Source organism: Anguilla anguilla, chromosome 1 (genome assembly GCF_013347855.1).
Source record: "Anguilla anguilla isolate fAngAng1 chromosome 1, fAngAng1.pri, whole genome shotgun sequence".
In the NCBI taxonomy this organism is placed as follows: Eukaryota; Metazoa; Chordata; class Actinopteri; order Anguilliformes; family Anguillidae; genus Anguilla; species Anguilla anguilla.
This window is the reverse complement of record NC_049201.1, coordinates 45,209,492-45,237,154: the sequence shown is the minus strand read 5'-3', so window position 1 is coordinate 45,237,154 and position 27,663 is coordinate 45,209,492. Positions and strand designations below refer to the sequence as shown.

At 38.9% G+C, this 27,663-nt stretch overlaps 1 protein-coding gene and 1 long non-coding RNA gene across 2 annotated transcripts; one reads left to right on the top strand and one right to left on the bottom strand.

Moving 5' to 3' along the window:
* Window positions 1–24: 24 nt before the first annotated feature.
* dpys (dihydropyrimidinase) lies at window positions 25–27,573 on the top strand. Its single transcript, XM_035432879.1, has 10 exons — window positions 25–573; window positions 4,026–4,184; window positions 6,570–6,749; window positions 16,094–16,283; window positions 16,995–17,151; window positions 18,186–18,327; window positions 19,513–19,655; window positions 23,939–24,146; window positions 24,585–24,704; window positions 27,203–27,573. Exons 1-9 carry the CDS (start codon window positions 322–324, stop codon window positions 24,660–24,662), a joined length of 1,509 nt encoding a protein of 502 aa, XP_035288770.1. The 5' UTR covers window positions 25–321; the 3' UTR covers window positions 24,663–24,704; window positions 27,203–27,573.
* On the bottom strand, window positions 7,317–26,179 carry LOC118235477. Its single transcript, XR_004766847.1, has 2 exons — window positions 26,143–26,179; window positions 7,317–7,776 (listed from the first exon to the last, which is right to left on the bottom strand). It is a non-coding gene; the product is annotated as an uncharacterized LOC118235477 (long non-coding RNA).
* Window positions 27,574–27,663: the final 90 nt, after the last annotated feature.

Genomic DNA, 27,663 nt, shown 5'->3' with positions numbered 1-27,663 from the left:
CCTACAAAGGGCAGGGTTCAAAAGGGTTGGACTATGTGAACTAAAGAATACTAATGGTATTTATACAGTTGGGATTCGTCTTCATGCCTCAGTCTTTTTTTAAAAACATTTTGTTAGGACCACAACTTTTCTGGAGGGGAGAGAAGAGGAAGCGACACATTTAAAGGTTTATTTTATTTTTATTTATTTATTTTTTTAAAACATTTTACCAGTTATTGATTTAATTAGTACATTGGTTTAAAACAAAAAATAATTGTCTGAAGCAAACATTATTAAACAGCCTTTTTTCTAGTTGCTGCTAAAAGATAAAAGGTATAAATTATGACGAATCCAAGGAAGATACTTATCAAAGGGGGGAAAGTTGTCAACGAACACTGTTCCGTGATTTCCGATGTCTACATTGAAGATGGATTAATTCATGAGGTTGGATTAAACCTGAAAGTACCGGAAGAAGTTACAGTAATCGATGCCACTAATAAACTGGTCATACCCGGAGGAATCGATACCCACACCCACATGGAGCTATCCTTCATGGGTAGCCAGGCAGTGGACGACTTCCACATTGGGACTAAGGTAACGTGTGACGGTTCAGATCAGGGCCATGCTGAGACCTTTTGAGGAGCATGTGCTCGGATTGAGAAAAAGATGTGCCAACCTACAAACACTGTTTTACCAAACCAGATTATTGTCCTGAATATATTTTAACACAATGACGCACAGAAATAATTAATTGTTCGATTTTTTTTCATAGCATATGTAACATTCAAACAAAAATAATTAAAAGACTAACACAATACATTAAAAAAACTGTGATCTACAATTAAATGTATGCTATTAGAACAACATAAATAAGTAGGCTAACACCGAACATATCCTCGCATATAATCTTAGACTTTCGTCTAAGAAAAAAAAAAAGAAAAAAAATTAAACTATATATAAATCACTATTTAAAGGACGAGCGGGGTTGGTTGCTACGCTGGGTTGGTGCGGGGACAGTATATTTTTTAAGCAATGCTGATGTCACTTGTCACACTCATGCTGAGTGTCATCATTTTCGGATGATCCAATCCAAAAATTCCCGTCGTAGCCTACCTGTCGTTTTACTTTTTTTGAATTTTACTTTTCATGTTATTTCTGTTCAATTATGTTGTGTGTAAATACCTGATAATTAAATAATATGTTATTAGAAACCGTTATCTGTGCTTATCATTTGTGGCAATAATTAGCTGTCAGACTTCTCAATGCTAGCTAACAGACAAGTAAGTGTTAACCTAGTCTGTTTATCTGTGGTTGTGTAAGAAGATAAAGTCTCTCGAACTTGATGAAAAAGGACGTTTATTTACAGGGACGGCAGTTGTCAGAAATACAGCAACGTACTCTGGATTCAGCGGAGTTCGTTTGAACCCCGTTCTCAGGACTGGACGTCTTTAAATGCCTTGTTCTCATTCATTGTTTTCTGAGTTGGTGAACAGACATGTATATCCACAATAAAGTGATTCTACCAGTGTCTGCCCATCAATATGGGTCTGATATTCGAGTTCCCTAGCCAGGGAAGTCTATTGTTTCGCTCATCATGTCTCCTTGTTTAGAATAGTTCATAATCTCCCGCTCCCGTCTGTATTCTGTAATTGAGTAGCTAACAATGCGGATCAGTGGCGACGTGCTGTTGGTTATGCTTATAACGGGCATTATCTTTATAAATTGACCGAAAATATCTGGGCGGCAGGCATGATTGATGTGCTAGAGTTTGAGACTTGAATGGATGATTTTGCAGTTGGTTGGGACAGCTGTCTGGGACTGGTTGGGACAGCTGCCTGTAATACCCCTGATTATGTTTTTGACAGGGTATTTTGTTGGGCAAAAATAAGTAACCAAAAGTAGAACTTAGGCCTACATTAAAATACATTTAATTAGCACTTGAATAAAAATTCAGTCTCTTCTTTGTTGTAAGTTGGTCTACTTGTATAACAATAAGGTTACTTTATCAGAGGCTATTTTTATAGTAAAGATATCAATGAAATTAATTTGGTTTATTTGATAGATAGATAGATGTATAGATAGATAGATAGATGGATGGATGGATGGATAGATATAGACCTGTTGATTTTATAGGTTGCTATGTTTGAGGGTCAGAACGAGACACAGCATTACACTATAAGTCAATTAGTTACCCATAATCAAGCAGTTTTTAACTGAAGTGATTTTAAGAATGTTTGCATGGTTTATATGCATATGATGTAATGAATTGTCTATGATTTTGCCTTGAAAATATATTACTTCAGAATTTATGTTTTTGGGTGTTATTTCCATTTAAACAAATAAATGTATTTGTTATATTTAATGCAAGATAGGAAAACAGGATATTTACTATCTTAAAAGAAAGTGTCCCAACCTATCCCACCCACTTTCCCAGCTGACCATGGTGGCGATTTTCTAAAACATGTTATTTGAACATTTGGTAATGTTGTGCTTTTCTGGTTTGTGATGGGATCTGGTATCAGTTGTTGGCTAACGCACCCAGGTACCTAAGATGAAAATATTATCTTTTGTGTGTGTTCATTGGGTGTAATTAAGGATTAAAGTTGTGTCAAGAAAAAATGTCCCAACCAAGCCCACTCTCCTCACAAATCCAATTTGCTGAGGGCTCAGTTGACTTCAAGGGGTTCTTGTGTATCTATGCCTCATGATCATATTTAAAGCATGAGCTTTCATTGTGCCTTGTCTCAAAAGATGTTGATACAATTTCAAAATGAATTAATAAAACAAAATAAATTATACTCGCTATATACACTAATAATAATATATACACTTAAAAGAAAAAACCGACCTTCAGATTAGCTTCAAAATGTAACAAGAAATACAATTTAAATAACAATCAATGGCTATTCATGAATAGCTATACAAAATAAACCTATACGCTTACCCTTTTATATTAAAAAAGGACACAGTGTCATTGATGAGAAACACCGTGAGTGCTAGTAGCTCCCCTTGTGGAGAATCTTCAGCCTGCTAAATGCAACAATAGTAGGTGAGGGAGAGGTCACACTACACGCTAGGCTCATCCCATGGGATGTGTAGTATTTTTTAAGGAAACTTAATTCATGCTCCATGCCTTTTCACCAACAGATCCAATGGATGCCAATACGTCGACTTGCACCAAGCGACTGGACACTAGCAACTGTTAAAATGAAACACCCAGGATCAGTGAGACAGTCCACTATCTTGGGTATAAAATTACAGGTTCAGAAATGTGCATTGTGCCTGCCTGCTTGCCTGTGCAGCCACAAGCATCTAATAGACCAGGAGAGTTGCTTTTCAGCAGTGAGGCAAGGGGTATACTGCCAACTGAAAAACCATCCATCCCCAGGCAGCACTACAGCCAATGATGAATTGTCCTGTTGGGTTCCAGTCTTTACTGGTACAGCCTGGATTTGATCTATAAACTAAGATAAAGTAACTCACCATGAGATATTTAGTGGTCAGGGTCGGCCAGGGGCTTGGCATCCTGGGAAAGGGTGAAACCTAGACACATGGTCTACCTGAGTAAAAGGGACACATATAGTTTTGTGTGTATGTATATACAGTATATATATACTATTTTCATATATATTTAGGATGTAAATGTCCGATTTTTGACACGATATCAATGTCTGTGAGCTATACTATGTGCGTTACTTTAAAAACACTGGCATCTATACTGCGGATGTGTGTGGTGGTATGTGGTCAGGCTAAAATAAGTAACTCACACAGTGTAGACCATGTTTCCTGTATCTCCCAGGCTAATTCACACAGTGTAAACCATGTTCCTGTATTTCCCAGGCTGACTCACACAGTATAAACCATGTAACTGTATCTCCCAGGCTAACTCACACGGTGTAAACCATGTTTCCTGTATCTCCCAGGCTAACTCACACGGTGTAAACCATGTTCCTGTATCTCCCAGGCTAACTCACACGGTGTAAACCATGTTCCTGTATCTCCCAGGCTAACTCACACGGTGTAAACCATGTTCCTGTATCCCCCAGGCTGCCTTGGCTGGTGGTACGACGATGATCCTGGACTTTGTCATACCTCAGAAAGGCACTTCTCTCCTGGAGGCCTACGACAAATGGAGGAGCAAAGCAGATGGAAAAGTGTGCTGTGATTACTCCTTCCATGTCGCTGTCACCTGGTGGAGTGACACGGTACTTGTTTATAACTGTCTATACTGTTTATATCACATTGTATTGTATTCATATTTATCAATATTGTATTCATATTTATTCACTTATGTACATACACCTTACTGCACTTTACTGCTTCTTTTGCACTTCTGGTTAGATGCTAACTGCATTTTGTTGTCTCAGTACGTATACTCTGTGCAATGACAATAAAGTTGAATCTAATCTAATCTAATCTATCTACCCCACGGCACGTTTGCCATGTCGCCAGCACTGTGTACTCGATATGGCAAATGGCAATTAATAAGTGATCGCGAATAGCATTTTGTTTAGATTAGCCTAGCTTCACTTGGCCCTTAACCTTATTGGTTGTCAGCCTGAGTTGATACTCTGATATGATATTACTGTAGCCAACCTATAACATAACACTATCTAAAAATAGCTTTCAGGAAACAAATCTCACAAATTAACTTCCTTTTCCAGTCACCGCAGAAGGAGGGGTAAAACACATGGTACTGTCTGTAGGGTGGCACATTTGCAAACCCCCTCTAGTGGGAGTTTCAGCCCCCCACCATGATGCTGAGCTGTGATCCCTTTTCTATCTTTTATTCTCTCTGTTTCCTATCTGAATAAAGTAAAAATATGAAAGAAGGGTGAATTTCATTAAGGTTTTTTAAGTAAACACAAAACTCTAGGGAGATAAAGCGGAGGAAGATTAGGGTCACGGGGTGTTTACACTCGATAATTTTGTCTTTGTCCTAGGTTGTTGCATCGCCCATTTTGTTTTGATTTTTCTCTCTCTCACGCACACAGCATTCTCTCCCATTTTAGCTTTAGCTATGGAATTTTTAATAACGTTTAGGGATTGGGCTATAACAGTTTAAATAATGGCTCATGTTTTACAGTGAAGTAGGGAAACTCACATCAACTGCCACCAATCTGTAGCTATTTTTTAGACAACCATTTTGCACCAGAACACCAAGGTCAGCTAAAGGGCAGAGAGATGCTGCTTCATTTTATTGGACTCTGGGATGTGAATTAGTGTGAATCGTGTCTAGGTCAAGCACATTAAAAGTCATTTCAGTTGCAACTTTTTCATATAAAAGGTGACACTTTGTGAGCTTAAAAATAATCATTAAACATTAAGAGTCAAAGAATATACACGAGACAACCAATGCACAAGGACGGTTCACTGAACACCCTGACTGCAGATGAGTGAAGCAGCTGTATGATTTGAAGTTGAAGTGAAGTCTGGAAAATCAGTTAATTTTTTTAAATTCATCAGAGATAAAATGCCTTTTCAAGTGCAATAAATGAATAAATATGTTATAAACAACCATGTGCTTGTTATCACCAGTACATGTGGCATAGCTATTTAGCTTTACACAATAGAAATCAGCATGGAATAATAGCATCATCTTAATTTAAGGATTTCTGTAGTAATTAGATGACACAGTGGTGTTTAACAAACATGCCGTAGTTTTGGTAATTGATTTGTGACCTTTTTAAAGTGAGAGCAAAAACGTGTGAGTACTGTGGCACTCAGTAATTTTCCTGTTTTCTTCTTTAATTTGAATATGCAGCAGGTGTCTTTATGATGTGTCTTGATGCCAGATAGGAACACAGTGTTATTCTCTTGTGACCCATCCTTAAGGTATAATTGAATTAACTAATGTGTTGCCTGTTTAATTTCCACTACTTGCTCTTGCAGCATTGTTATTAATACACTACATTGCCAAAAGTATGTGGACACATCCAAAATCCCATCAAAAATGAGAGATTATTAATATTAATATTATTAATATTGGTCCACCCATTGCAGCTATAACAACATCCACTCTTCTGGGAAGGCTTTATACTAGATGTTGGAGCATTGCTATTGGGATTTGCTTCCATTCAGCCAGAAGAGCATTAGTGAGATCGGGCACTGATTCACAGATTAAGCCTAGCTCACAGTCCAGTTGATCTCAAAGGTGTTGGATGGGCTTGAGGTCAGGGCTCTGTGCAGGCCAGTCAAGTAATTCCACACCGTTCTTGACAGCCCTATTTCTGTTTGGACCTCGCTGTGTGCCCAGGGGCATTGTCATGCTGAACCAGGAAAGGGCCTTCCCCAAACTGTTGGGGAAGCGCAGAATCGTGTAGAATGTGATTGTATGCTGTAGCATTAAGATTTGCCTTCACTGGAACCAAGGGGCCTAACTAAGGGGCCTAGGAGTATCCAGATACTTTTGGTCATATAGTGTATTTATTTCTTCTATTGATAATTACCAAGGTGACCTACCTGCCCTAAGCAGGAAGGTTTGACAACTTTATATGTGATTATATGCTACACCTTGTTTCAGCAATGTGTATATGCACCAAATGTCCTGTGCTCCAAATTAACTTGGCTTTCTCAAAACCGTTCTGTAGGTCAAGCAGGAGATGGAGACACTGGTCAGAGAGAAAGGTGTGAACTCCTTCAAGATGTTCATGGCATACAAAGATGTCTTTATGCTCCAAGATCATGAGCTGTATGCTGCCTTCTCTCAGTGTAAAGAGATTGGTGCCATAGCTCAAGTGCATGCAGAGAATGGAGATATCATAGCAGAGGTGAGTGCCACCGCTAAGTTAGGTTTAAGGTATCTTCCTTAAAAACACTGGACAATCAGTTCACTTTACTGTTACCGTTCTGCATGTTTAATATATTGGGTGATGGATGTCTTTCTGAAATTGCTGAGTAAGTAGGAAATTGAAATCCAGGGAAAGAGTTTTGTTGGATGTACCAGGCCAGCACAAAACAAATGTTATTGACATGCCTGATTCACAAAAACTGGGTACATGAAACAAATTACTCTCCCTAGGTTTTTTTTTTGTATGTTAAGAACCAAGTTCACCCCATCGGGTGAGACAAGGTGAAACCTGTGTGGTGCACTCACAAGTCAAATCTGGCCTTCTGTTCAACATTCAAAGTCCAATGACTGTTCTCACATGTTTAAGTGAGGTGAATGTCAAAGTTCAAGTCACACAGGCCTGTTGAGCAAGAGTACAGTGTAAAAGATTGGGACATCATGGGATATCATGAGCCGGCCTATGTCCAGGCCATAGCAGTGGGAAGAACGGCAAGAACAATACTCTGTGAGATATATTGGTTGGGAGTTTATCGAGTTAAACGTCAGGAGCTGACAAGGCCCTTATTTATTTATATATAAATAAATATGCACTTCTTCCCTGTCTCCCTGTCTGCATTAACGGTGTGAAAATGGTAGAGTTACAAAAGAAATGGCATCAGACTCCCTGCATCCCAACATTCTTCAGTGCACACAAATATACACACAAGTACAAATTTTAAACACAACTATATAGAAATATAATATTTACAATAATCTACAATCAACAAACAGAACAAACGGCATTGGCAATAGTTTGGGTCAAGACACCAGAAATAATGGTCATACACATACAATTGGCTAACAGCAAAACGGAACAGGGAGAAATCACAGTTCACAGAACAAAAATACATGCTATCACAGACAAAACCACAGAAATGGGAGCAAATGAAAAAAAGGCCTCTCCAGTGATGAAAAAAGTGCTTCTTTTCAAAGGGGAATGGTCCAGTCAGGCAAAGTGCATGGAGTACCTAGGGTAATGAAGGACAGAAACTGGACCTGAGATAAACTCACATACATACACAAGAATAACTGGGAACAAAATGTACACCAACTTACAACCAAGGTCATAACATGGCAGTAATTTATAAATATTTAACTCTGGTATTGCTTAAGAGGTGAAAGACACTTCCTAGAAAGATCTTTAACACCTGTAAAAGAGCTGCTGTCTCTTGTGATGCACGTGGTTTGATACTTGATACTCTTGAATGTTTTCTTTTCTCATATATTCTGTATTGAATATTGTTACTGAGTGTGAAATGTAGCATTGCATTCTGGTGTGATATTTGCTCCCTATCACTAAAATCAGCACGCTCGGTACATTTGGTAAGGAACTGATCAGACCCACATTTAGCAATGTTAAAACTGAACCATGAAATGTAGGAACATTGCAGGTCCCTCAGTGTGTTCTAGTCTATTTCTCACAAGGCTTAAGTATGCTGTTCATACAAGTGTTGTTCTGAATATTATGGTTTATTGAATGTGCTGTGACTGTTTAGTATCCAGCACAGACCCGTCACTTGCACAGACATGAAAGCAACAATATATAGTCATCTAGGGCAAATGAACCCTCCCTAACACTGTGTGATGCTACTTCCAATTATGCAACCACACTGGTATGGTAGGCTTTGATTCCAGACCATGGGACCCATCCATGCGGCGAGACAGTGCCATAAACAGGATTAGCCATTACAATGAGTCATATTGCAGTTTGACAAACTTATTAGCCTTAACAGGTGCTGGAAGATATGATAGTTGGGTTTGAAATTCTCCTTTGCTCTCCTGGCTTGTTATCATACGAAGTATGACTGAGGGAGCAATGCGCTCAATGCCCTCAGCCAAAAGAGTGCTTAACAACTCCTTTTACACTGCGGACTCAGTAGCCTGGCTATCTATCAGTGCTTTGTTATCTGCGAAAATGTCACTGACCTTCTTGATATATATCAGGCAAGACGTGACAACCAAAGACAAGCTGAAAGAAAACACACTGTATACTCAATGGCTGCTTTTTAAATTATTTTGGCACCCAAACTGCTGCTGGGCATATCCAATTCCCACCTTAATGCCCAACACCGCCACATTCACATGCATACTCCATTGGCAATTTGAGAGAGTGTAAGCATCTGCACGGCTTCTCCGAAACACAAGGTGTAACCAGATGCTTCTTTTCACACCATTGACTACAGCTAAGCTTTGTCGGGGAAGTGGATTGAGTAACATTTGTTCATGTTTTGAATCCAGCAGTTTTAACAGCTGACACCCTCATTTATTATTCAGCACTTTAATATGCAACATAAGTGCATCAGCAGTTAAAACGTCTCATTTGTGTAACATATAAAATATATTTATTTTATTTAATTTGGTAGTTAATATCACATTCATCAATTAAATTGACAAATTTGTTGATAGGCAGAGTAACCTGTTGGATCAACCTTTATCAAAATGTACAATTGACAACCAGATTAAAATGAAGAAGTCTATTAAGTTATTCCACAATATTCAATGTCTGACCTAAAGGTGAAGATTCAAACCACCTTAACAAATAATGTTACAGACCTGAACAGGCTGAAATCAGAAAAGAAATGAATAATAGAAAATACCAAAACACAGCTTGTTTCTCTTAACAAAATCCCAGGAAAACAAAACCAGTCTAAAAATCACAAGACAGCATTTAAAAATGTAAACTCGCCAAACACAGACAAACACCAAGCCCAAATGCAAGATAACCAAGATTCCAACAGCAGCAGTCAACCTCAATTTCCACCATAACAGATGTAACCTGGTTGCTGTTAAGCTCATAATGACTCCCTAATTTATAGGAAGGCCCACTTGTTATGTAGTTGAAAGAGGGGGAGAACACCCCCTCTTCTCCTGGCCTAGGCATACTTAATGAATAATCAGAGGAGGGTGTTTGTGCTGATTGGTAGGGTGTGGAAGGGGTGCAGACAAGAACTGGCTCATCTAATAATTTACTTATTAAAGTTGCCTTATGTTGGTGGAAGCAGGTATTATCAAAAGATTCATGGTTTTAGTCACTTTATAATGAGACCAAGCATGAATATGTTAGAAGGTAGGCCAGCTGAGCTATTGAATACCTTGACGTAAATGGAAGTTTACTTCTGCTTTCCACAGCAGAGGTGATATTTGTAGTCAAATAATTGTTATATCCAGCCAGTAGTAATCTCCACCTTCAGGCAAAATATGTTCCGTGTAACAAAACCAAAACGCATCACGTTAGTTTCCACTTGAAACTGAAACTGCTTCTAAAAGTGTAGATTTCAACTGTCAGGCCTCAACAACCATTATCTATATAGACATTAAGATTTTCAATAAATGATTTCAATTAAATGTCACAGATTTCATACAAATGTGAAATGTGCATCCTGTGGCCATGCTGGGCCTCTGGCCCATGATAGTTTGGGTGCCCTTTGTTTCCTGCAGAAGATAATAATGCAATGAAACTTTCACAGGAGAGAAAACTCCTGCACACCACAGATATAGATATGTATATAGATAAGACCTGCAGTGTGACTATTAATTGCCCCAAGGATGTTCCTCCCAAAAGGGGGGGATATGGGGGGCCGAAAAGAAAGAACAGACACAATTCCTATGGTTTGCCATATCACTGCCTTTATCAAAGGTGATAATCTAATAACTAGATATCCGACAGCTTGCAGAGTTAAAAAGAGTGGTGGTGTCAGAGGAAAACTTTTCATATTATGCAACTGTAGCATGCAGACTACGGGCACCTGATTGGCCAGCGGGGGTTACTGGATGGATAGCAATGAAACGTGGGCCCCTAACCAAGCGAACCCTTCCACACCCTGGACGTCACCCGACGGAACTGCTGGTCACAGTTAGCGCTGGCATGGTCCGGATTCAATCTGAGACCACAGAGCTCATCCCTACACCACAGTGTGGTGCCTTACCCAAACAGTGGCAGATTTTATAACTGAGCTGGCACAACTGTGAGCAACAGGACTAGTAAATAATTGACACACTTCCTGCAAGCTTGTAAAAACAGGGTTATGACCGGGTTTGAAGTTCCGACTTGTTGAAGCCAAGCCAGAAGTGATGTAACCATGTAAACAAAATAGATATGCTCAGTTTTGTTTTGGCTCTGCTTTTGGAATTTATTGAACAGTTTACATTAGATGAGGGGGTGAGGAAAAAATAGAGTGAGGCCCTCAAAAGATATTAACAGGATTTTCTGGGGTGGTGGGGGCCAATGTGAGTCCTTTTTGTGGGGTCCAAAATCCCTGGTGGAGCCCCTGAAAACAGGTGTTAGTACGGTGAAGGTGTAAATACAAAAAGTGACAAGAAGCAGAAAAAAAGAACATTAAACAAACTGTTCAAGATCTCATTAGCCAAAATTTTAAAATTATAAAGCCAAAAACACAAAGCCACAGGATCAGCACATGGTCCCCCTCATGCTATGATAATATATTGCTATATATTGAACAAGCACAAAACCGTCCAGACCCACGGTGCACCTGTACAAAGTGGCATGAGTAAAACCTGGCTAACTATATAGCTAGCTAGCTATGGCATATCCTCACCTCTGTAACGTTATTTGTTGTCCTCTGTGTGTCCATACATCTATAGCGGTGGTATGCGCTAACTAGGTTAACTAAAGTAGGCGAAACGCTAACTATGTTAGAGTTAGCTAAAGTAAGGTTAGGTGATAAAACTGTGCTTAAAAATCTCGTACCGTTCACAGTGGTGATTCTGGGAGATGCACCTGCGCATGCCTCCTACTAAACGAAGCACCACCTGCACATGCGTCCTACCAAACGTCCCTCTCAGGTCGTCCATGACTGAGCGAGTGAGTGAGTGACCACAATTTGCCACGCATAGCCCACGGCGGCAGGCAGTCCTGTGCGCCATGGGAAAAATATACGGCAATGCATTGAATAATACCTTTGAATATATAGAAGCACTCCAAATGTATTTTCAATACGTGATAAATTGTCATTTTTGCTTAATAATGGCTTCTGTTGGTTATATTTGGATTTAACCCAATAAAGCAGAGGTAATTAGTATATTTTTCAATATATTTTTGCATGTTATTCAATACATATCTCAGTTAAAATTACAATATGTTTACAATACATTTGAAGCAACAATTTATTATTTCAGGAATAAATTTGTGTTATGCCTTGATTATGTTGGAATATGTTGTGGTATATTGGATCTCTATATATAGGCAAAAAACCATGCAAGAATGAACAATTATGATGCACATCTGATGATGGGTGTATATGTTGCAAATATAGTAAGTGCTGTGCTGGTTGTGGGGTGGGGGGAGTGAGGTCTCTCTAGTATAACTACAGATGTGTCCTGGTTTACTGTGCCTACAAGGTGGTGCATTGGCTTCCAGTATTTTGATGTGTCCAGCAGGCTAGAATCCAAGCCTAACTGTACAAAGACCAGCTCCACCTTGGAGGACCGCATGGCAGGACATAAAGAGAGATATGGTCACCATGCTATTCCTACCTCATCCCCCTATAGGGACTCTTCTTGTCAATTGGGAGCCCATATCACCCTGCACCAGTCGTGTAGTCTTTGGGTGCAGCTAGTTTAATACCTCAGACTGTACCTCATCCCATTTAGATTTTTTTATGTGATAGATGCCTCATTACGTTTGTTACCATCCATTTGTTACCATCCTTTCTACCCTTACTTTACACCAGGCCAGCCAGCGGACGATGGGCCAATATTGTGTTTTTACTTCACTCGCTTGCTTTCTGGGGGTTCAGGCCTGGTTTTAACCCAATTGTTCTTCTGCTCTCTATAAAGTGTCTTTGTGACAGTTCTCTATTATGAGTGCTATACAAAACAAATTTAATTTAATTTAATTTAATTGAACAAAACATGTGGGGAATCACTGTGTAGCTTTTACAGAAACAAAACCTCAACTTTCATAAACTTACCGCAAATCTGGTTTTGTTCCCTTGTATTTATCTTTGGAAATAAATCCATTATGCTATTTCTTTGGATTTTGATCAGTATAATTCATATAAAATGCTTTATGGATTTATACGGATTTTAGATATCGTCATTAATCCGATTTGAATTATGGATTGGCATAAGTTAGTTTACAGTTATTGCTTATGATATTGACGTTGCTCTTTCAACTAACTAGTATGCTTAGAAAGAAATTATTCAGAAACTGTGATGACTCACAGACTTACTCAGCTGGGACAACTTACATTACCCGATGTCATTTTGTAAAAATCCCTCAAACTTCCGAAACTACTGCAGTTCCGCTTTGGTTTTATGTTTATTGTGTATATAGCAGGAACGGTCTGTCACTCAGCTAAGGAGGAGAATGAAATGCAGAGCTTAAGCAGCGTTGTGCATGGTCATGCAGCAAGAGTGCAGCTGCTGCTTCCACTCGCATTCTAACGGGTTGACTTCACGTCAAATCCAATCCTTCATAGCAAACGCTACACGGCAGACGCATCGCCTCTTCGACTGATGCGTTGTGGCATTAAGAATAGCATAGACAGATACTGGGAAGGGAGTGGAGCACAATGTTGTTAATGAGTGAATCTCCACTGGAGTGTTACACTGAGAAAGAAAAAACAAAAACACAGCAGCAAGAGAGCATCCAAGGAGAGGAGCGTGAAGGGGGAGGGGAGAGTCTTTGGTGATCCTCGAGTTTATCGCAGGTGCAGTGAGTGCATGGAGTCAGCCTAGAGAGTGTGGGACCAGGACAAACAAGGGGTCAGATTTAGAAAGGTTAAGACCGAGCTGGTGGGAGTACATCTGGGTCGAGACGTCAGACTGACATGCGACTATCTGACAGGAAACCTGAGAAGGTGCGGGGGGCAGGGAGACCGCAGTACTGAAAGTGTTCGCAAAGTGTTGCGAGAGAAGTGAGCAGAATCTTTGAGCGCAGTTGTATAAAGATTTGTAAATGTATAAGGAATCTTTGTTTGAAAGTTGGACAGAAGTGAGTAGAGAGGAAAACCTTAAAGGAGACTAGATGAAGATGAGCAAGTTAATAAGACCACCAAGCAACACCACAGAGTTTTTTTTTTTTTTTTTAATCTGAGAATCTCCAATAAATGAGAGCTGAAAGAAGTACAGGATGAAGTACAGTGTATGAATTCTGAATTGGAAGCCCAGAGGACCACAGAAGGAGAATGTTAACATGAAGAATGTTCCTGTTATTCTCTTTTAGCACCTTCCTTAGCACAGGAAACTCAGACTGAAACCCTGAAGGGCCATAGTGTATGTGTATGCTGCTCTTTGGGGTGTTTCATCATTTAGATGCATAAGTCACGGATTGGCTGAAGAGTACTCGCGCCTTATATTCCAGGGCCTATACTCTCCGCCGATTGAAAGTGTGTTTTAATTCCCTGCTTCAGGGACTGTTGTAAAGAGGTGGGAGACCTTTGGCCAGACTAAATGTTTCATTTATTCTGTTTTTTTTTTTCAGGTTTACACAGGGTATATTTGTCTGAATCGTGGAACATTTCGCACCCATATCAAAATTCGGTGTGCTTTAAAAAAGGGTTCAAGGCAAATAAAAAACAACAGCTGAATGTCTACGTGTGTTTGTCTCTGTCGGGTCAGGAGTGGTGGACACTGTTCCTCAGTTTGGGAGCAGTAGAAAAGCGAAATGCTATGATACACAATGGAATATAATTCTGTCATATGCCATTTACTTTAATTGCACATTTTATATTTAGTTAATACATATGATAATATCTGAAGTCTTAATCTTAAACATATTTATGCTAATTCCAGTTTAGTATTTTTAGGTGATAAACCTTAAAACCTTTTCAGTATCTTTTACAGCATAAGTATTGTATCATACACAAATGTGATGGTGCATGGAATAGCTTATCAGAGTATTACTAGTGTTAGTATTAGAAACCTTTACAGTTCAGACTTAGCCCTGAACTGATCACGAAACTGTATCCGACATAACTCATATCATATTTTATGTTACACAAAGGTCGTACATTTTTCACTGCGCTTTTGTTTCCGTTTCATATCTTGAGTAATGTTATTATGTGAAGATGCTGGGTTAACAGTGTGGACTGTTCGGTGGAGTTTTACAACAAAGGGACTACATCTGAAACACGGTTATTCATGAGCAAACAATTTGTTCAACGCTTAGCCCAAATGAGTGAACATATGGTCAAAGGTCAAGGCTGTTCTATTGTTCCAGCTTTGGTTGTGGGTTTTAACTGTTCTATTAGTGGAAAGGGGAGCTGCACATATTCATATTTTCATAAGCTTACATGTACCTAATACTTTTCAATAGCTTTTTTTCTCATAAGGTACTGTTATTGAATTTGAATGTGTTTCATGTTAGGGAAAAATAATTTGAAATACATTCAAATTCAATAACAGTACCTTATGAGAAAAGGTACTGTTTTGTTTCAAAAGGTGTTTTGTTTTAGCATGAGAACTGTAATTACAGATAAACAGCACTAGAGGGTAGCAAAGATAAATATTTGCAATTTGTATTACCATAAGAAAATAATTTCTAGAGCACAATGAGGTATAAGCAGCTAGGATATACTTATATTGAATCAAATCAAAATTTAAATTAAATTAACAATTAAATGAACATAAAATAAACATTGAACTCTCTTCCAAACACAAAAGACACATTGGAGGATTCAGATTGGGTCTTTAAGTTTGAAGTGTATGATTGGTCAGGTTGTAATCTTATTACATCGTAATTAAATAGCTGCATTGCTGTGATAAGATCTGATAAACCACACTGTATCACAAGTTTGACAAAGTGTGATGATTTTCTGGGCGCTATGGAGTTATTTGCCTATTTTATTGGGGGAAGTGTGCATTCCCCTGTGTTTCCTGGGGCCACACAGATGCTTTTGTATCTAGTGCACTGGCCAGCAGCTGCATATCTTCAATGGGAGAAATTCTGGGTAATTTTCATTGGGCAACTATTTAGCTTGATGGCTATTTAACCAGCTAGAAGACACTTTACTACCATGTTTTGTTCCTACCATAAGTTACTAGCAACAGTTAAATGTTTATTTAGCTACAGCACAGCTGACAGCTACCTTGCTAGGAATCTGTCGCTTCCATTAAGCTGTTATGGCAACATCTACTCAATGGCAACCTAGAACTGTAGAACAGAGAACTCTGCATGTCACAGAGACCTTACCATTTTGGGGCACGCTCAGATCATGTAACGTCATGGAGACAAGCAAACCTGTCACGGAGGGCATTTTGTACTTTAAAAGCTGTTGGCTGAAGGATAAATGCTCAGGTTGTATGTTCTCCTCTGTCTCACAGGAGGCCAAACGGATGCTGTCCCTGGGCATCACGGGGCCTGAAGGGCATGAGCTCTGCCGCCCAGAGGAGGTGGAGGCCGAGGCCACCCAGCGCGCCATCACCATTGCCCACTCGGTCAACTGCCCGCTCTACGTGGTCCACGTCATGAGCAAATCGGCCGCCAAGGTGATCGCCGCTGCACGTAGGAATGGTGAGGATCACACAGGGATGTGGACAGTGGGACTTATGTGGGGGGGTGGGGTCTTGGGGATACACGTTATGTGAGCAAAGCACTTTTTTTCAGTTACCAGAAAAAAAAAGTTCAGCAACTTTGTAGAGAGTATACTTTGTTCTGGTTTTGTTCCAACCAGAACTTTTTTTTTTTGGTTTAAATTCTTGGCAGGATGGTGTTTGTATTTGTGCTCCAGTCTTGTTTTGTTGTAGTCTGACTGCCTAGTATGTTTCTGGCAGGGCTGTGTATAGTTGGGTTGTATCTCTAAAGGAGAGGTTCCCTGAGCTCTAGAATACTTAATGAAAACATTCATCTTCTGTGACACACTCCTTGTTAAAATTCTGACTCACTTATGTTTAAATGTGGTATAAAATTATTTTTTATGTTAATTCCACTGCATTTTACACTATTTCCAATGCAGTGCATGTTTATTTTGACTGCTGTGAATGTTATTGGTAAGTCTGTTATACATAGTCCGTTTTTTGTCACATAGATCCCTTGCAACCCACTTCAACCCCTCCTGTGAACCACCAGTGAGTCCTGACCCACAGTTTTGGGTCAGAAATTCTGTAGTGTTTTGTTAACTTATGTCTGACCGGATTGGTCATCCTTAGCAATGCGCAGGTTGCAAATGGCTGCTACCTGCGGTTTTCCTCCTACAGCTGCCTGTGTTTTGATGTGTTCTGATAGGACGAGTGGTGATTGGTGAGCCAATCGCGGCTGGGCTGGGCACGGATGGCACTCACTACTGGCACCATGACTGGGCCCATGCTGCGGGTTTTGTAATGGGCCCCCCATTGCGACCGGACCCCAGCACCCCGGGGTACCTCATGGACCTGCTGGCCAAGTGAGAGGCGCCAACACTTCACACAACACACTACTGCTGATGATTTTATTTTTCAACAGATCAAATGCTACAAATGCTCAGCTCACATGAATTGAAAGAAATTGTCTATGACATGCTAGATGTAATTATTGAATCCACTGAGCAAGTGTAATTAATTAATGTTTTGAAATGTTTTCTATTTTAAGTACAATGCATGAGTTTTTCTAAATGGCTTTAAAAGTTCTCTCATCAGCAAGTGCCCATATTTGCACTATTATACATGACATTTTATCTGATACATGTAATATATTTTACTTTTTTGCTAGTTTTCACTTGCTTTCCTGTCAGGTGTCTTCCGAGTCTGCTCCAGTGTTATTTTCCTATATTACCCAGAACTACTTTCATCCCCATCATTGGAAGGGGTGCAGCATACACAGCCAGCTACAATGACATTGACATTAGCTTGCAAGGTAGTAATGCTTAGCTAACAGGCTAAAAGCAAAGTCGGAGATCATGGCCATGCCCCTTGTCCCCCGTGAAGTGATGCTGTTTCATTCTGGACTATTGAGGCAGCTAGCACGCCAAAAATTGGTATGTCTTTTTGATAAATGATTGATTTCTATCAGTAGGAGTATTACAGAAAGTTTATCAGTACAGATTCAAGGCAGAGCCCCTATATTGTGTCCCTAAGGAGCTGACACCTTATACCTATAGTTGGTGCTATAGAGAGTTGAAGACGCACTCTCATATTAAAGTGCACTGTGCCTGCTGTGGCAATATCACCCCGTGACATCACGCATTCTACAGAACTCGTGTCTAGCAGCAGAAAAGCTAAATACTACGCAAAACCGGGAAATAAACCTGAGATGCCTTTTACATAACCAACAGGCAAATTCAAACAATGTCAAAGTGTTCATGTTTTTGGTGAAAACAGCAAGGAAACTATGTGTTACATGGCAAAAGGCAAGATGTGTTCAGTGAGTGATCAATTACAGTGTGCCGGAGTGTTGTAGCCTAGCGGTGTGTTGACTGCATGATGGCGGTTTCTTTTGCAGCGATGACCTCAGTGTGACGGGCACTGATAACTGCACCTTCTCAGTCTGCCAGAAAGCTCTGGGGAAAGACGACTTCACCAAAATCCCCAATGGAGTCAACGGGGTGGAGGACAGAATGTCTGTCATATGGGAGAAGGGAGTGGTCAGTCATCTCTTTTTTATGCTTCTGTGGCATGTTATGGCTTAGCTTGAATGTTCTTCGCTTTCATTTAATTAAAACTAAAGATGATTGAGAAAATTAGATTCCTAGTGAGGTTGTCATCAGCTGGGGAATTTACTGGACATACATTGTGACTGAACGATCTTATTATATGAATATTTACGTGAACATTTTTTTGCCATTGTTTGTTCGGCTACCTTGTACAAAATCATGACAGTATTAACAAATTAAGTTGTTCAATCTGGTAAGGTAACTTCCCAAACAATGTCAGCTGACTTCATGAATATGCACAAAGAAGCACCATGTTGAATTGAAGAAAAAAATAATAATGTTTATTTGGGTTCTCAATGCATCCTACAACTTGCAAGCTTGTTTTATTTATTTTCAGACCTAGTTTATATGTTTGCAAACCATATTGTAGAATTTACTCACAGAAATTATGCAATAAATAACACATTTATTCATGAATAAATTGCTTGCTCGCCAGTCAGTGTTTGCAACCTCAAGTCATAATATAGATTTTCAAAGCTTGTTTTTAAATTGTTTTTAATTAGACAGTGCATTGAAGTTATTGCTAGTATTAGTGTTACATAAGGAATAAAAACTTTTTCAATAATCAAGAATACACTGGTAGGAAGCAAAGGAATGGAAATAGAATGTTCCAGCGCCGAATGGTTCTGCAGGTTCCATATTGGTGTGGGCCATATTTTTCTGGCATGGCTCAGGCACACTCATAACCTTAGAGGCAAGATTGATGCCAAACCTGCGTGTCAGTACCCCCACCACAAAGAAAAAAAATACGCACTGAAATGAATCTTTCAAATCACAGACAGAATATTGGGATTAACTATTTATATTTATCAGAACCCCAAAGTAGAACACAAAGGCATGACTTGCATTCAAATTTCAAGCATATTTAGTCTATATATAGTATTTTTCTCTCTATTTTTCTCACATTCAGAAAAACATTGCGGCTGGAGACCAAGGAAGATTTGAGAGTTTTTCTCTACAGAAATGAACCTCTTGAAAATGACAAGTTCTGACAGTTACGATAAACTCTAACTACACAGCTGTGGACTGATGTTTCTATATCTACATTATTCAGAAATTATGTAATTGCTGGTCTTCAGAAGCATGTTGAAACATATGTGCCATTTCCTTCCTCAGCACAACGGGAAAATGGATGAAAATCGATTTGTTGCCGTTACCAGCAGCAATGCAGCGAAAATCTTTAACCTTTATCCCCGTAAAGGGTGGATTGGGAAGGGATCGGATGCTGACCTGGTCGTGTGGGACCCTAGGGCCACCAGGTAAGGCCAAAACTTACATTCCTGAAAGTCATACATCTTTGCAAAATGGTTCTGATCCTGCCCTGGTAATATTTCCAACAGCAGAGGGCGGTCAAACTCAGAACAACACATTGCTGTAAGCTAGGTCTAGGAGGTAAACTAAAATTAAATCTTTAAGTCTTAAAATGCAAAACAGAACAAACAGAGCAGAAAATATAGAATTTCTAGGTAAGAAATCTGAAGCAGACTAAAAAGAACATAAAAAATAATCTGTGTATACTTTCTGCTTAGTTGGCTAATAACTCAATAACTCTGGCCTTAGGCTGACATATTGAGCACACTTATATGGTGAAAGGAACATAAAAATAACATTAATATTAGCGTGACCGAGTAAATATCTGATAGTGAATTACATTAGCAATGTGTCATGAGATAAGGATGATTAAAACATATAGCAAAAAGTTTGAAAGGGCAGTGCTGCTGCATGTGTAGTGGCTCAATTTTAAACACAAATTAATTTCATTACTCTTGATGTAGATACTTTATTTATTTCACCTTTATTTCACCAGGCAAGTCATTAAGAATAAATTCTTATTTACAATAATGGTGGTTAGATTAACACAGAGCTGATCACACATTTAATCAGATATGCTAAATAATTGCCTTATACTGCTAGCTGTTTTAAGAGTGATTTAATAGGTTAGTTGGATCTCACAGGTAGTCACAGTTGCGGGCCAAGCTCCATAGTTGCTCTGGTGACATAACCAATCTAACTGGCAGTCTGTCTAGACATTTTGTGAGGTCAAATTTCAATTTTTTTGTTTAAAAATTACATTACAGGCCTTTAGCAGACACTCTTATCCAGAGCGACTCACACAACATTTTACATAGCATTTATGTATATTTATGCATTGCATCCATTTATACTGAAGCATGTATCCCCCGAGCTGGGACTGTTAGGTTACAAGACCAGCTCCTTACCCATATTACACTGAATTATTGTATCAGGCAATAAAGTTTTATATTTTGTATAAAGAAATTTTGCTTTGTTAGAATCTCATTTTGAATTTGCAGTCTAAGGTATTAGAAATTGCTCTATATATCCGCATTGTATGTAAAACCCAATAGGATTATGAGTAATGGTTTTAGAATTAAATTAGGGCTATGAATCATTACTCACTGTCATATTTAAGCATAGTATTCCAATGAAGTGAATTAATACACTTACATAACTGCATGCACACGCAGAATGAACATACATGCGTTGCTCCACTGAACAGCACACATAGCAATAATAATAACAGCTATCGTGGAACTCTAAAAATCCCACTCACAAATGACTGTCTCAGATGCATTATGCATAATGACAACACATCAGGTAGCTAAAGCAAAACATTTCCAATTACACGTATACTAAACAGCCCCCTCTTTCACTGCATGGTACTAGGAGCAGAGCGATTGTTGATTTATCTGTACAGGAAAAAGCCAAGGTCGGGGGGGGGGGGGGGGGGGGGGGGGTTGGGGGGGTTAGGCACTTTCTTACAGCCTATTTGTAGGTCTCTTGATGTGCTGTTTTCCGCGTGTGTACACGCACGCAGGCTTGCGTGTGCCAGTCGCAACTTCCTACAGAATGTGATTATCATCACTTTGTTATGACCGCTTTAAAGCTAACAGGCCCGCAGCAAGAAGGCAATGTGTGCAAGCACCCAGCCCCTGATGAGGCTTACATAACATGGTCCACGCTACTTTTTTTCCTATAGAAATCCAGGCTAGGTCCCTGGAGTTCAGTGAAGAAACTGCTGACATGGCATCAGCAAGGAGACCAAACTCCAGCAAATTCACAAAAAAATCCCACTTTATCTTAATGTGAGCTGAGCTCTTGTGTAAGCAAGGCTCTGAAAACATGAATATTTCTAGAGTCTTTTGTATATAAATCTGCAACCCCCCTCTCCCCATCCCATGTTATCAGTGTGTCTCTATATATAACTTGTCTCGTTCACCTTTGGCTTCAACATATTAGAGAAATGCTTTAGGAAAAGGACTGTTGCTGTGTTTCTTCTCACATGCCAGTTACATTCCACCATGAGTATGACTGTTTGCCTCGAAGCACTTCCTGTTTGGTGTTTTTGGTAGTTTAAGCGTAAAATCACAATTTTCATAATAATCATCCTCAAAATAGGTCTAGCTTAAAAACCTCACTGGCTAAAGGCAAAGGTCCTGCATTATTGTTGATCACTTAAAAGCAAAGCTTAGTCACAAATTTCATTTATATTTAGATATTATCTAATTGTAATTTTTGGCCTCAATAACAAATAATAAAAATTAACTGAACATTCATTAAGTTCTTATTCCATGCAATTTCCTATTTTAAACTGTTACTTGAAAAAAATTGTCACACTAAAAAAATTCCATCTTCTGAATACAAGAAAAAATCAATATTTGATTAATATACTGATCCGAGCTTGACAAAATCGATATGAGCAAGGCTATGTTAAATATTATGCAACATAAAGTTTATATTAGCTTCTCTGCTAGCCCTGTAGCATATCACAGAATAACACAAAGAATGAGAATGGGAATTACAGTACAACAGTACAGGAACAACTAGTATGCATAATTATATTAAAGCAAAGCATCCTACCTTTTCTAGTACAGACACAGAGCAGTTGTCTTCTCAGCAGTAATCTCAGAACTTCTTTGTAATATGATAGATAAAGATATGTGAAAGTTTCATGTGGTAACAGTCCTAATTTAATAAACATTTCATTATTGTTGATCTGAAAGTTAGCTTATTGTCATTTCTGATTGGTTGCACCCACTACATATTAATCCAGATTAAATGAAACGATAGTGCTTTCATAAATTAAGCGAAAAGAACATTGGGTTGTTTTTTTCTGACATTCCTCACTATGTGTTCAGGACAAAACACTCGATTGAAAGCAAATTTATGTTCATACTAACCTAAATCTACTTTTTATCTAAATCTACTAAATGAAATGATTTAGTAATTATTTTTCATGGAACCTCTAGTGAAAAAAGAGTTCGCAATGCCAAGAGTGGCCAATTAAAAATATCTCTCATTTGTTTCCCATTTCAAAAATGCTTACTCGTTTTGTTATTCACCTTTTTAGAAGGGGAGTCCTTTGTTTACGAACACAATGGAGCAATGTACTTTGGAACAGTGGGGCACTGTTTGCAGTATCCAGGACTGGGGTTGTAATGGTTTTTGATTTTCATTGCTGTATGAGCATATTCCTGTCTCTTGCCCAATGCATGCTGGGATAGACTCCAGCACCCCCCACGAGCCTGACGAGGCTAAAATAATGATAGATAATGGATGGATGGATTACTGTATGAGCATTTGACTGACTGCCACCACTTGAAGGGAAAGTTGTGTCTAGGTAGCTGCAGCTGGTATTCCAAACTGCTGGAAATCAATAACTTATTGAGATTGTTCAGATTCAATGAATGATGAAAGAAATCAATTACCAACCGAACCAAGTTACTTTGTTGTTGTAGCACTAACTATTGTTAGGTTTTTGGTGTACGTTCATTACACTATATGTTATTATTACGCCTAACTATAGCCCCAGTATAAGCTACATCATATGTCATCCTATTTCAGTGCTTTTACACATGATAATCACTCAGCGTGCTGAACATTTGCATTACTGTATCACATCTCACATATCAGGAAGACCTTTGAAAGGTTTACTGCACAGACAAGGATATTTTCTAAAAGCCATTTAAAGACAATACGCTGGTAAGAAGTATGGAAATAATACATTAATCATTTTTGAAGAATGAACGTGCTCGCTAGCTCATTTAAAACTCCTTTGTCATCTAAGAACTCACTGCTCTTGTGTCCTTAGATAACGGAGAGTGGCGGTCCTCCACCACTTGGACACCAAGTCTCATTGTTTAATAATTTTTGTATCTTTTGTGAGTGAATTTTATGGGATTTTCCTGAAGATGCAAATCCCACCAGCAAATTAGATTTAAGTTATAGTTTTGACTGTTTTTAAAAAATATTTTTCTTTAAATGTACTTCTGTTTTGAATTAAAATTTCTTGTCTTTTCTTTCTTCTGTTTTTGCCATAAAATAAAAACAGAAGAGCACATATTGACGATTATAAATGCCAGTCAGACCATCCACACTCGTCACCTACAGACCTACAGAGAGTTTCCACCACTATGTCAAGCCTGGGCCTGAAGATCAAGAGTACCTGCCCTCACTACTTGACTGGATTTATCCATGTGTCCTACTGCTGACCTTCACTGTATACACACACCTCTGTTCCCAGGACGATTTCTGCAAAAACCCACCACCAGGCTGTCGACTACAACATTTTTGAGGGCATGGTGTGTCATGGTGTTCCCGTGGTGACCATCTCCGGGGGGAAAGTGGTGTATCAGGACGGGGTCCTAAAGGCCACCCCTGGAGAGGGCCGGTTCATTGCCCGTCCGCCCTTCTCAGAGTTTGTGTACAACCGACTGAAGCAGAGGGATGAGGTGAGAGTCGGATGGACATCACTGATATGGACACTAATGGATGGATGGTAGTGTGGATAAGCGATGCTAATGTCAACAGGCTGTTTTGGTTAGAAAGCTAATGCTCAGTTTGTTCATTTACACCAGTGGGGTGGGCTATAGTCTAGTAGGACAACACCTGCATTCCCTTTTCAACATTTAGCGAGAATATTGAATTTTGAATAAGTAAAATCGGCAGAAAGAACTTACTTTGGAAGATTCCCACTTGCATTACAATGGTTTGTTGCAACAAAAAAACAAATTGTGCACCCTGCGTAGCCATCTCACCAGATTGTTCCGAGGTACCTTAAATAATTCCGATCATCTGGTGATTTAGGAGTGTGAAAAATCTGTCCTTTGCACAGACTGGCAAAAATACAGAGTGGTGTTGAATTAACCCTGTATTGTTTTGGTGTTCAGGTAGGGAAGCCGACTGCAGTGAAGAGAGAGCCCTATAAAGGTGAAGTCAGTCTGTTTCCATCGCAGAGCAGACAATGAAGAATTTAGCTTGAGACCAGCATTATTCTACCTTCATCTCAGGTAGGGTTGGGGAGGGGGGGGGGGGTGGATTTAAGGAAATCTTTAAGAGAATTTGTCTTGCCAGCTTTGGGAATTGACCCCTTTTTTAACCTTGCACTTGCCAACACACTGGATTCTCAGTTTTGATAAGGCCAAACTTATGACTAATAAAGAGTGGTACATAATGATAATCATAAACAATTCCATAATCGCAGTAGTAAGTTAATACTTAGAAATTGAAACTGGTAGCTTTCCGGGCAAACCTGAAACCATTTGACCCAAGTGCGGAGGGGCCGGTTACACAGCCAGAAATGACACACAGGAGGAAGTGGGTCACGAGTCAATAGTGCAGCTCCCCTTGGAACAGGGTCTGTATATAAGCTGCAGCTGCCCAGGCTGAGCTCTGTTTAATTATTGGCCTTTTTACCTTAATTTTATTTGAAACATTTTCATTCTGGTGTACAGTTTACCAAAGATTATACCCAATTCAAAGGTCAGAGGTATATGATATTAAAAGCAGTATGATGATGTATTTTGATGGAATGAGAATAAAAGGAATAAAGGCCAGAGGGGAAAAATGTAATTTTTAGTTACTTCATAAGACATTGAACTTCCGAGTAAGACAGCTGGTTAGGCTGTCAGCTTTGTTGATACCTTAACGCCTTACTGGTACTTTGTTATTTCATATTTTCCACACGCTGCGGTAATGGAATGGACTTTTCTGAATCATGGCTTGATGTCCCTGTACATCATTCCTGATAAAACTATCAACAAAAAAGATAAACGACGTGCCCTTTCGCAAGAATGCACCTGAGAATGTTTAGCGGATGCTTATAAGCTGAGATTTAATCTTATCTCCATGCATTGTCATTGTCTCTTGAAGTGAGGAAAGTGGGGAAAAAGTGGAAAATGTAGCTTAAAAGTTTAACGCAGATTTGCACACAAATTGTTTTTAAAAAGCTTAATGGAAATTGCCAAATTTCTTTGCTGGTAGACTGTACTGGTGCAGTGGAAACAGCAGTACAGCACAGAGCAGAAAAAGAAATCTGCAATGGTCATAAAACAATTCCAGGGGCTTCATTCCCATTCTAACTCCAGAGACGGCAGAGTACTACTGTGCGCCCCAAAAAGATTTATCAATCTTTTAAGGCCATAATGCATATACTATAACTGCTCATAATGTAGATACATATTCCTTAATTTTACTGTACTAAGTTCTCTGGTATGCAAATTGAAGTCAAGGCCTCCATAGAATTTTTCTCATGGTATGTGCACACTGGGCAGCCATAAATTACCAATGTTGAATGACAGATTAAATTACTCCGGAATTTATGATGTAACCTGATTATAGGCTATGAGTACTATGGAAATGTACTGTCACACATTGGACAACTCATTGTACTACAAAATCTGTTTTAGAGAACTGGTTTTAGGGAATGACAATGTGAACATTACTCACTGCAATAGATTGGCGGCCTGTACAGGGTGTATTTCTGCCTCTCGTCCAGTGCATGCTGGGATAGGCTCCAGCACCCTCTGCGACCCTGCCCAGGATAAGCAGATATAGATTATGGATGGATAAACACTTAGATTAACGTGAAGGCAACAATGAATGCAATAAAAATGGAGCCAACCCAGCTGATGCTTTAGCTGTTCGCCTTGTCCCCTTGCATCAGTGTTCTATAACACTTTGTTGCTGTTGATTGCCACTTCACAATCAGTCACTTGTGTGACAGATTTAGTAAAGCTAGGTAACTCTTGCTTTAAAAGTTCTTCCTGTAGCCTACAGAATTACATAGATAAGTCACATCAGTGGTGATGCTTAGCATTTTTAATTCAATTTTTCCTAGATGAGTCATGTGGTAAAAATTCACCAGTGGCTAGAAGTGATTCTGTTTCTTTTTCATTTTAGGAATATTGATAGCAGATAGTCAGTTTATTTATTTTTTTGCTCTGAAACATAGTTATGATAATGGACTGTTCTGCTAAGCTTTTCTTGTAAGTGTTTTTCTGTATTTTGTTCTGTTTTATTACAAAATGTCAAATCATATCTTTATATTGTAGTACATACTTCTCGGAAGTGTCACTTTGGGCTTTCACGATGAATTCCTTATCACTGCCCCCATTTAATGCATTAGTTGAGGCATGGATTATTATATGGATATTATATTTTGGTAGCACCCTTAAATTTAGCCTCCTGACCCCACATTTGTCTCTTTGTCATGTTTGGTTTTGCAATAGTTTTAGTTATAAAATATGAAGGGTAATGAATAAACATTAAAATAATAGTAATAAAATTATTCTCAAGAAAAACTTGGGACACAAAGCTACAAAGTATTTTTCCCTCAGTTATTATTATTATTATTATTATTATTATTATTATGTGTTGTTGTTGTTGATGTTGTAAGCAATTACAATAGGTTTTTCCCTGCTTCGCAGTGTAACCCTAAGAAAAAATAGTGATATGACTGTAGCCTTGTTGTTTACTAGTTTAGAAGAGTAATCTTTTTTCCTTTCAGGGGATGATGGGACTTCCAGTCCACCAGACCTTCAAAAGTACCACCTTGGTGGTCAACACAGGACTCCATGATCTTCAGAATCACCTTCTTACAAGAGTACTAGGTACTCCAATAGAATCAATGGATATTTCTAGAAAGTCTAAATACCTAGGACACAAATTGGAAACAATGCACTTGCCAATAGCAGTGGTTTAATGTTTTTTTTTTTTTTTTTTTTTAATGAATGATGTCAGAGAGAGAGGGGGGGTATTCAAAAGGTTTTAATCAGCTATTCTAGTTCACTCTGCATTGAAATGGAATACATAAATGTTGTATACAATATTCTAACCATTAAGATTCATGTTCTAATAAACCCTCGATCTACCAGTGTCCATGCATTTTCTATGGCTGATTGTCAAACTGGCACTTGCATTGTAGTGCCGTTAATATGACTTCTTTTTGTGGATTGATGTTCTCCGTAC